Here is an 11,632-nt window from a genome sequence, read left to right as displayed (position 1 = left end):
TTGAATGGCCATCAATGACTGTTTGTCTTTTTCAGTAGTTAATGTGGATCCTTGGCCACACTCTTTCTGGCCACTTCCATGTGTGCAAAGGTGCCACTGCTGGTATTTCCTTCACTGCTTGGCAGACCTGGCAGCCTTGATCCAGTTCTTAAATGTCAGCATCGCAGCCTGACCACCACAGGTAGCTGCAGGTGAAAGCTCTCATTCGGCAGACACCGGGATGCTCATGATGGAGACGTTCCAGTAATCTCTGCTGAACTGGAGGTCTGATGACTGCAGCCGTGCTCTGCTGACAGCTCCTGTCTGTGAATACAGTAAGGTCTCAGTGCTTCTCCCTGCACTCTAGAGTCACTGTGGGGTCTCAATGTGAAAATGCTAAGATACAAGTTCCTCAGCTTTCCTGAGTTTCAGAGCCAAACTTCTCCTCCATGACATTTATTGACATTTAGTTGGCATGACCAGCTCACAACTAAAAGTGTTGAGGCTATCCTAAGAGCCATCAGTTGGCTCAACTAAGGACAAAATACTGATTCAGGGTCAGCTTCAGAAAACTTTAACACAGTAGGTGATCTAGACTCTAACTTAAAACACGTCTCAGTCACGTAGGACCTGAACCAGTCAGAGCTGTACCTGTTAAACTGACAGTGAGAGTTGGGTAATCTAAAAGCTGCTTTTTATCTCATAATGTAACATTTTCAACTCCAAATTTTTACTTTTTACCCCTTAAACACGAATAAAAGATTCATTTTCAAGCATCAGAGAAAAGACTACCGCTGTGTTTGAAGAATCAGAGAAGTTGGTCGTCCAGGAAATAAAGTACATTTCTGAAATGTTTCATTAAAAGATGTTTGAGCCAGCTAGGCTAAGCTAAGCTAAGCTAAGCTAACTCTTTCAGCCATGTAAATGGACATTTCTGTGTTAACTCATTCAGCTTTAAAATAACAGGACAAATACCACAGAGTAGAGGTCACAACTTTATTTAAACAGCAACTTAGAAACAGTTTTAACAAAAAAAAGCAAAAGAAAAAGAAAAAGACAGAAATTTCTATCTGCAAATACTTCAGTATCTCAGTTTACATAAAAAAAACAAAATTATTTCCTAAACATCCTGACTGAAAAGATTAGTCTAGATTTAACCTCTGTGAATATGAACTATACCAGTCAGCTAGAATCAACTCTGAAACACACATGCTAACTGTACACACATGCTAACTGTACACACATGCTAACTGTACACACATGCTAACTGTACACACATGCTAACTGTACAGTCATGCTAACTAGAACATTTAAATCCACAATAACAATCAGGATCATTTCTTTATCCGTCTTTAAACTGAATCATGGTTGTTTCTTGTTCCCATCAGCACTCAGTCTGATCTGGATTAACTCCTACAGCAGTCATCATACATCAGTCCACTAGGTTTCACAGAGGAAAGAAGGAAATACTAGTCTGACTCACCCTAACAGGTCAGATTTATTGTTATAATTCTTATCTAATCATAAATAAATCTGATCTGTTTGCCCACACTGATCCGGCGCGTCCTCCATCACTCAGAGCGGACTCTGGTTCAGATCAGATCAGGTCCTTTTCAGCAACCATTTCTGCTTTTGCAGATGAAAGGTCTTCCAGTACTGCAGCCACTATTGGACCAAGCCACTGCAAAAGAAAATATTTCTCTTTAACATCATAGAGCCCTGCTGGGACGTGTTTGACCACACATACAGGTTTCTACATGGTCTGAATCCTGGACTCCTGAAAGACTCTGCTGAGTAAAAAGTATTTAGATTTTTTAACTTTAAATCATTTATTCTATGACTAACAGGATTTGGCCTTTATTAGTTCTGAGCCCAGCTCACCAGGGACACCATCCTCTCCCTGTTTCCTATTGGCTGGTCCATCCTTCCTTGTTTCCTATTGGCTGGTCCATCCTCTACCTGTTTCCTATTGGCTGGTTCATGCTCTACTTATTTTTTATTGGTTGGTTCAGAGAAAAATCTAAAATATGTGCAGAGAGCAGACACTTTGAGTTTCTAACATGAAATCAGTGTCAGTTCTACCAAAAAAACTGGGTCAACCAGAATGAGAGGAGTTAATAAATAAAAATAAATAAATTTATTCTAAATCCTGACTGTTTAAAATGATGAACATCATTTAAACACATTTATACCTGCTGCTGACCACAAACACCTGCTACACCTTGCAGCTAAGATCAAAGAATGTATGTTTATATTTTTAAGTCATGAATTTGTGTAGATGATTTAGATTTATAGAAGTGTTAGATTCAATAGAAATGAAGTAAATAGAATAACTCATGCTTAATCTCTCAGATCTGAGAGCTGCTGGGTGTTGAATTTCACAGTGACAGATGGAGGTGTTGGGACTCACGATTAGGATAAAGGAACATGCACGGGTAGCTTCTGCCGCTGTTCTGAGAGTACCAGTTCTGGTAGCTGAGGGGGCTGCCGTCTATCCACCTCCACTCCTGCACACATCAACACACAGAGATCAGACATGCAGACACACTTCTGTCCAGTTTTACCCACAATCCTCCTGATAACCAGGGCCAGGTCTTTATATGAGGGAGGCTTTAATAAGGGACAGGCCTGTATTTAAGGACTCTACAGCTGTGAGGTCTAAGACAGCTCTAGCAGTCATGGAGGAATGTCAGCTCACTCATGACCATCAGTCAGATGTACAGCATGATCTTACAGCTGTTGGTTTCAGACTGTTTACCTCTCCTCAGCCCTGATAAAGTCCTGGTCCTGGTGACTCTTCATCTGAGGCTCTATAGTCCAGTCAGTCACACACATCTACTGACTGATTCATCTTCACCTGAAAGTAGAATCCACCTAGCCAGGTTTCTGTGTTGGAATTTCTCCTGGTGAGCGACTGAAGGAAGGCGTACTCATAAAAATCATGGACCGAAGCCAGAGAAGCTCGTCGATTGGCACAATAATTCTGAGGATCAGACACAGAAACATGACCATGGTGGATTTAAGGAATACTGAAGCACATCAGAGAGCACGGACTCTGGAGACCATCATCACACTCAGAGTCTCAGGTTAAAGTGTTTCCAGGTGTAGTGTGTCTGACGGCTGCAGCGGCATGGGTGAAGAGCTGGACACACTAACAGCCAGATCCACTATTAATGCTAAAATGTTTGTTTTTACCTGAGCTGAACTCCAGTAATAAGAACTGCTCACATACAGATAGCAGCTTCCACGATATGCAACCCAGCCACTGGGACAATCAATAAACCGACCAAACCGACCTGCAGAGACGGAGATTTATTATAAAAGAACACAACAAGGTTGTTATCATCGTAGTAAAAACTAAATTAATTTCAGTAACTAGAACTAAACAGAAGTGAAGCTTTCTGACTCTAACTGTAGTTTAGTTCCAGCTCAGACTGAATCAGATTAAAGTGAGGGTCAGATGGTCAGCTTTAGTCTCTGACAGCAGACTGACAGGAAGACCAAAGTCTGACTTAGGGACACTTTGACATGTTTGAGCATTAAGGAGACCAACCTTTAAAACCTTTGGCTATGAAGGAGGCAAACACACACCCAGCTACAAGCTGAACCCAGAATACCATCAACCATCATATTTGTATTTTTACCTTCAGGAACAGGAAGTTCATCTTCCACCTCGTCATCCACTGAGAGAGAAACAGAACCAGGATCTGTTACTGACTGGTTCAGAGAACTCAAAGACAGCTGCTGTATATGACAGAGACTCACCCTGCTGTTCCTCCTGCAGCTCTGGAACAACTTCAACCTCTGGAACAACTTCAACCTCTGGAACAACTTCAACCTCTGGAACAACTTCAGCCTCTGGAACAACTTTAACCTCTGCAACACCTGCCACCTCTCCAACAGCTGTAACAGAGCAGAGATGTAGTTAGTGAGGTTATTTTCACAGTTTCAGGTATTTGCTGGTATTCTAACATTGATGTGACATATATATATATATATATATATATATATATATATAAACAGTCAAACTGAGTTTCCTGTGTCTTATAAAAACAACTAACTATAGAACAACTTGCTGACAGACAGGGGGCGATGCAAAGCAGGAAATAAAACTGTGGCCTTTTCTTATTTTGCATATTTTTTCACAGTCACTATGAAGTCAGACAGAGGAGTAAAGCTGATCAAAGAGTCTGACCTGCTGCAGTGGAGAGAGCCACAAGGGAGAGGAGGAGGAGGAGAGCCTTCATCGTGATCATGGTGATGATGATGAGGAGACCTACCGGGGGTCAGACAGTCTGTTAGAGAACACGCTAGCATGGAGGAGAGAGAGAGAGAGAGAGAGACAGAGAGGACTCTTACCTTCAGGTGAGTATCAGCTGATTCTCTGGTACAGGTGAGTGATGAAGACCAGCTCCATCAGCTCTTATATACAGACAGCTGAAGGTGAACTTTGACCTGAACGTGAGCCTGTTTGTTAAAATCAGCGTGACCTGGTTCATACATGTGAGCCCAATAAGGAAACACTAATAGAATGATTGATTTATGGCTGATAGGTAAATATGACTCTGATTATGAAGATAAGGATTTCACCCACACACTCAGACATGAGCAGCAGTAAGGAAATAAAAATTCCTGAGTATTAATCAGGATTATTTTACCCCCATTTAAAAGGTCTAAGATGAACATTACAGTGCCAGCAGGTCTGCTGGACCTGATATCATGAAACACCTGAATTGTTAGGGTATGACAGCATGTTAGAAATCTGTGACACACACTGTGGGAAAAGTGGCAAAAATGGGCTTAAAGCGAGATGAAAGTGTTAATAATGGGTGAAGGCAACAAAAAGGGGCAAAAATGGGGTAAAAGCAGCAAACGCTGTCAGAAAAGTGGCAAAATGGAGTGAAAGTGACAAAGAGAAGGGGCAATAATGGACTAAAGCTGCTCTACTAAGGGCTAAAGATGCTGGAATGAGGGGGTAGAATCATTGAGGCTGGATATGTCATTATAAGTTACATTTTCAGTTGGATATAGGGAAACCTCTTAAATCATTCATTGCAAGGAGCTATAGTATCTCACAAAAGTGAGTACACCCCTCACATTTCTGCAAATATTTAATTATATCTTTTCATGGGACAACACTGAAGAAATGACACTTTGATATAATGTAAAGTAGTCAGTGTACAGCTTGTATAACTGTGTAAATTTACTGTCCCATCAAAATAACTCAACTCACAGCCATTAATGTCTAAACCGCTGGCAACAAAAGTGAGTACACCCCTAAGTGAAAATGTCCAAATTGGGCCCAATTAACCATTTTCCCTCCCCGGTGTCATGTGACTCAGTGTTACAAGGTCTCAGGTGTGAATGGGGAGCAGGTGTGTTAAAGTTGGTGTTATCGCTCTCACACTCTATCATACTGGTAACTGGCACTGTTCACCATGGCACCTCATGGCAAAGAACTCTCTGAGGATCTGAAAAAAAGAACTGTTGCTCTACATAAAGATGGCCTAGGCTATAAGAAGACTGCCAACACCCTGAAACTGAGCTGCAGCACGGTGGCCAAGACCATACAGCGGTTTAACAGGACAGGTTCCACTCAGAACAGGCCTCGCCATGGTCGACCAAAGAAGTTGAGTGCATGTGCTCAGTGTCATATCCAGAGGTTGTCTTTGGAAAATAGATGTACAACTACTACCAGCATTGCTGCGGAGGTTGAAGGGGTGGGGGGTCAGCCTGTCAGTGCTCAGACCATACGCCGCAAACTGCATCAAATTGGTCTGCATGGCTATCGTCCCAGAAGGAAGCCTCTTCTAAAGATGATGCACAAGAAAGCCTGCAAACAGTTTGCTCAAGACAAGCAGACTAAGGACATGGATTACTGGAACCATGTCCTGGGGTCTGATGAGACCAAGATAAATTTATTTGGTTCAGATGGTGTTCAGCGTGTGTGGCGGCAACCAGGTGAGGAGTACAAAGACAGGTGTGTCTTGCCTACAGTCAAGCATGGTGGTGGCAGCGTCATGGTCTGGGGCTGCATGAGTGCTGCCGGCACTGGGGAGCTACAGTTCATTGAGGGAACCATGAATGCCAACATGAACTGTGACATACTGAAGCTGAGCATGATCCCCTCCCTCCAGAAACTGGGCGGCAGGGCAGTATTCCAACATAACGACCCCAAACACACCTCCACGACGACCACTGCCTTGCTAAAGAAGCTGAGGGTAAAGGTGATGGACTGGCCAAGCATGTCTCCAGACCTAAACCCTGTTGAGCATCTGTGGGGCATCCTAAAACGGAAAGTGGAGGAGTGCAAGGTCTCTCACATCCACCAGCTCAATGATGTCATCATGGAGGAGTGGAAGAGGATTCCAGTGGCAACCTGTGAAGCTCTGGTGAACTCCATGCCCAAGAGGGCTAAGGCAGTGCTGGAAAGTAATGGTGGCCACACAAAATATTGACACTTTGGGCCCAATTTGGATATTTTCACTAAGGGGTGTACTTACTTTTGTTGGCTGTGAGCTGTGAGTTGAGTTATTTTGAGGGGACAGTAAATTTACACAGTTATACAAGCTGTACACTGACTACTTTACATTTTATTAAAGTGTCATCTCTTCAGTGTTGTCCCATGAAAAGATATAATTAAATATTTGCAGAAATGTGAGGGGTGTACTCACTTTTGTGAGATACTGTATGTAAAGTTCATGTGATCGTGCAATGTACGAAAATGCATGACTGAAAAATTCCTATTGGGGTGGGTGGAGTCCCATGATGCTGGCAGCTCTGTTCCTGTCCATGAGTGGGGTGGGTGGAGTCCCATGATGCTGGCAGCTCTGTTCCTGTCCATGAGCGGGGTGGGTGGAGTCTCATGATGCTGGCAGCTCTGTTCCTGTCCATGAGCGGGGTGGGCGGAGTCCCATGATGCTGGCAGCTCTGTTCCTGTCCATGAGCAGGGTGGGTGGAGTCTCATGATGCTGGCAGCTCTGTTCCTGTCCAAGAGTGGGGTGGGTGGAGTCCCATGATGCTGGCAGCTCTGTTCCTGTCCATGAGCGGGGTGGGCGGAGTCTCATGATGCTGGCAGCTCTGTTCCTGTCCATGAGCGGGGTGGGTGGAGTCTCATGATGCTGGCAGCTCTGTTCCTGTCCATGAGCGGGGTGGGCGGAGTCCCATGATGCTGGCAGCTCTGTTCCTGTCCATGAGCGGGGTGGGCGGAGTCTCATGATGCTGGCAGCTCTGTTCCTGTCCATGAGCAGGGTGGGTGGAGTCTCATGATGCTGGCAGCTCTGTTCCTGTCCATGAGCAGGGTGGGTGGAGTCTCATGATGCTGGCAGCTCTGTTCCTGCATTGGTTGGTCTAAGTGTCCCTGACTGAAGGCAGACGTCCACCAGTGATCTTCTCTGCAGAGTCTTCCTGTCTGCATCAGAGCTGTTTGAGGATTTCAGAGATGTCTGAATGTACTCGTTCCCTCTGTTCAGCTCTCCTCTGTTCTAGAAGTTCAGACTAACTTGTTAGAAACAGATGCTCCAAGTTTTTGAGGATTATAATCCTCAGCTCTACCTCGATCTCCTCACCTGTTCTCAGTGCTTCTGTTCTTTTATGATTTAGTCTTTCTTCTTATTTATTCTAATCTAATTCCTTCTAAGGATGTTGGTAATGATTTATTCACATTAGTTACAAAACTTAGCACGTCATCTGCGTATAACAGTTATTTATGTTCATTTTCTTCAGTTTTTAAAGCAGTTACTGGTTTATTTGTCCTTATTCTTCCAGCCAGAGGCTCCAGGGTGAATATCTGTGGAGACAGAGGGTCAGCCTGTCCTCCACCTCTTCTAACAGATGATATTTCAGATGAAGTCCTGTTCACCCCTGTGTATTATGTTTAATATTGATAAAGTATTGTTAGATCCTAAACCTCATGGAAGTCCTCCAGGGAGGCACGATGGGAAAATGGTAGATTATCAGACTGGAGGACTAGTAAATGTGAAGTTATCATAAAAACAAAGAAATGGTTTCCAGTAAGACCTTAAACCTTTTAGTTTAAAGTCACACAGCTGCTCAGATAAGACAGAGAGATTTATTAATATGATAGTAGCTGTCTTTAGTCTGAGGGTTTATTGGCCGCTCACGTGAGAGAGGGGATGATTTTTATTTCCTGCCTCTAGTGAAGAATAAAATCTCTATTATGATGACGAAACTCTGATTTACTGATCTGATATGAAATGATCTTTGAGCAGTGATAAACTCTGAGAGTCTGGGGAGGTTTGAACCTTCTTAGAAAAAAAAAAAACATTTTAACATAAAACTGTATTAATGGATGATTTTTACACAGTTTTAATAATCACATCTGTTTGTGGAGCGTTGGATTACCTAAAAAACGTGATTAATAATGTACCGAAAATAATAATGAGAAATAAAATACATACAAGCTAACTATCTTTACCCTGACTCACTGACTGATGTAAAAGCTGAGAGAATTATATATACAGGATAAAATCAAACAGTGGTTAAAAAATGATCAAAATACAGAAAAAAAAGATGTGTTATTTAAAAAAATAATAATAATTGAAAATAAAAAAATAAATAAAAGCTTTATGGTTTTATTTAAAATAGTGTAAACATGAAAAATAAAATAAGCAATACCGAAGAGTAACTAAAGTCAGAGTTTGATATGTACAGTAACTAAGGCCAGAGTTTGATTTATAGAGTAACTAAAGCCAGAGTTTGATTTATAGAGTAACTAAAGTCAGAGTTTGATTCAAAGAGAAACTAAAGCCAGAGTTTGACTTGTAGAGTTACTAAAGCCAGAGTTTGATTTATCAAGTAAATTTAACCAGAGTTTGATTTATAGAGTAACTAAAGCCAGAGTTTGATTTATAGAGTAACTAAAGCCAGAGTTTGATTTCTAGAGAAACTAAAGCCAGAGTTTGATTTCTAGAGTAACTTAAGCCAGAGTTTGATTTATAGAGTAACTAAAGCCAGAGTTTGATTTATAGAGTAACTAAAGCCAGAGTTTGATTTATAGAGTAACTAAAGCCAGAGTTTGATTTATAGAGTAACTAAAGCCAGAGTTTGATTTATAGAGAAACTAAAGCCAGAGTTTGATTTATAGAGTAACTAAAGCCAGAGTTTGATTTATAGAGTAACTAAAGCCAGAGTTTGATTTATAGAGTAACTAAAGCCAGAGTTTGATTTATAGAGTAACTAAAGCCAGAGTTTGATTTATAGAGTAACTAAAGCCAGAGTTTGATTTATAGAGTAACTAAAGCCAGAGTTTGATTTATAGAGTAACTAAAGCCAGAGTTTGATTTATAGAGTAACTAAAGCCAGAGTTTGATTTATAGAGTAACTAAAGCCAGAGTTTGATTTATAGAGTAACTAAAGCCAGAGTTTGATTTATAGAGTAACTAAAGCCAGAGTTTGATTTATAGAGTAACTAAAGCCAGAGTTTGATTTATAGAGAAACTAAAGCCAGAGTTTGATTTATAGAGTAACTAAAGCCAGAGTTTGATTTATAGAGTAACTAAAGCCAGAGTTTGATTTATAGAGTAACTAAAGCCAGAGTTTGATTTATAGAGTAACTAAAGCCAGAGTTTGATTTATAGAGAAACTAAAGCCAGAGTTTGATTTATAGAGTAACTAAAGCCAGAGTTTGATTTATAGAGTAACTAAAGCCAGAGTTTGATTTATAGAGTAACTAAAGCCAGAGTTTGATTTATAGAGTAACTAAAGCCAGAGTTTGATTTATAGAGTAACTAAAGCCAGAGTTTGATTTAAAGAGTAACTAAAGCCAGAGTTTGATTTATAGAGTAACTAAAGCCAGAGTTTGATTTAAAGAGTAACTAAAGCCAGAGTTTGATTTAAAGAGTAACTAAAGCCAGAGTTTGATTTATAGAGTAACTAAAGCCAGAGTTTGATTTATAGAGAAACTAAAGCCAGAGTTTGATTTATAGAGTAACTAAAGCCAGAGTTTGACTTATAGAGTAACTAAAGCCAGAGTTTGATTTTAAAAGTAGCTAAAGCCAGAGTTTGATTTTAAAAGTAACTAAAGCCAGAGTTTGATTTTAAAAGTAACTAAAGCCAGAGTTTGATTTATAGAGAAACTAAAGCCAGAGTTTGATTTATAGAGTAACTAAAGCCAGAGTTTGATTTATAGAGAAACTAAAGCCAGAGTTTGATTTTAAAAGTAGCTAAAGCCAGAGTTTGATTTTAAAAGTAACTAAAGCCAGAGTTTGATTTTAAAAGTAACTAAAGCCAGAGTTTGATTTATAGAGAAACTAAAGCCAGAGTTTGATTTCAAGAGTAACTAAAGCCAGAGTTTAATTTATAGAGTTTATATTTATAGATTATATTTATTGATTAGACATTATAGATTATAGATTTATAGCCCTCAGGTTTGTATTTCCTTTATTTCCAGTAAACTGTCTTCTATTAAACTTTCATTTTACCGACGTCTCAGAATGATGAATGTTTGTGTGTTGTAATCAAAGTGACCTAGTTCATCTGAATGAGGTCGATCAGGAAGCTCTGGTAGAGCTCTAATCACTGATTTAAGACTGTTATGAAGATCTGATCCCACTCTCATTGACCTTATCTGCAGAAACTGTTATGCTGGTATAAACTGTGGCAGACAGTTTGACCTGAACGTGACTGGGACCACTGTAAAACCACTCATGTTTGATTATAAATACAACTCAGCGTCTGAGTTATATTTTCAAAGGTTCTGACCTTCAATACAAAAACAAGAAAAAAAACATATTTTGCTCATAGTCACTACAAGACCTGGCTGCATATATTAAATTTCTCCTCCTTTCCCTGGGAACGTTTGGAAAGTTTGATAATTTACTGAGGAATTACCTCATTTTCTTGGGAAAATCAGTTTTATACTTCCAAAAGGGTCAGAAACTGGTGAAAAAGGGGTCAAAGTTTGGTTAAATTGGCAGAATGGGTTAAAAGAGGTCAGCATAGGCAAATGTGGCAATGCTGGGTTAAAATTGGAGGGTTAATTCAGTAAGAATGAGTTAAAAGTGGCAGTATGCCAGTGGCAGAATAGTTGTTAAATGTGTCCAAAAAATCAGTGAAAAGAGTCAAAAATAGGTGAAAAGTTGTGAAAATGGCAATATGGGATAGAGGAGGCAAATATGGGCAAAAGATGGCAATAATGGGTTAATATTGGCAAAAAAGTGGCAAAACAGGAAAATAAGTAGTGAGAAGAGGTTAAAAAGTGGCAAAATTGGTAAAAATTGGTCAAATGGGAAAAAAAGAGGCAACAAAATAAGTTTAAAGGGTTAAAAGTGGGTGGAATAAATGCAGAAAAGCTGTTAAAGAGTGGCAATAATGGGTTAAGAGTGGCAAAAACACTGCAATAATGGTCAAATAAAGTATGGAAAAAGGTTTTTTAAAAGTGGCAAAACTTGGCTAACGGGATAGAAGAGGCCAAGAAAGGACAACAATTGGCAATAGTGGATTAAGAGTGTGAAAATAGGTTTGTTTTTTAGAGAGAATGAGATGAACGCACTAACCTGACACACCAGATGGATTTGTTTCACACATCCATCATGGAAAGCTTCAATAGGAACGGCAGAGGCTTTGAAAAAAACTTGGATTGTGATTGGATGAACATTCTGTCTGTCACATCTCTACAGGCCAATCAGAGCAA

The 11,632-nt window shown here is 40.2% G+C and overlaps 1 protein-coding gene across 1 annotated transcript; it reads right to left on the bottom strand.

The window, feature by feature from the left end:
- Positions 1-2,357: 2,357 nt before the first annotated feature.
- Positions 2,358-4,226, bottom strand: LOC121507813 (ladderlectin-like). Its single transcript, XM_041784152.1, has 6 exons — positions 4,175-4,226; positions 3,745-3,882; positions 3,624-3,662; positions 3,175-3,275; positions 2,837-2,962; positions 2,358-2,486 (listed from the first exon to the last, which is right to left on the bottom strand). Exons 1-6 carry the CDS (start codon positions 4,224-4,226, stop codon positions 2,358-2,360), a joined length of 585 nt encoding a protein of 194 aa, XP_041640086.1.
- Positions 4,227-11,632: the final 7,406 nt, after the last annotated feature.

Source organism: Cheilinus undulatus, linkage group 4 (assembly GCF_018320785.1).
Source record: "Cheilinus undulatus linkage group 4, ASM1832078v1, whole genome shotgun sequence".
Taxonomy (NCBI): Eukaryota; Metazoa; Chordata; class Actinopteri; order Labriformes; family Labridae; genus Cheilinus; species Cheilinus undulatus.
The sequence above is the reverse complement of the archived record's forward strand: the minus strand, read 5'-3'. Positions and strand labels throughout refer to the sequence as shown.

Bases quoted from the DNA above. Each gene is read 5' to 3' on its own strand.
- LOC121507813 (XM_041784152.1), bottom strand. From the start codon at position 4,226: ATGAAGGCTCTCCTCCTCCTCCTCTCCCTTGTGGCTCTCTCCACTGCA. The intron at 3,883-4,174 runs GTCAGACTCTTT...GCTCTGTTACAG, and splicing joins GGCTCTCTCCACTGCAGCAG to CTGTTGGAGAGGTGGCAGGT. The intron at 3,276-3,623 runs GTAAAAATACAA...CCGTCTCTGCAG, and splicing joins TGAACTTCCTGTTCCTGAAG to GTCGGTTTGGTCGGTTTATT.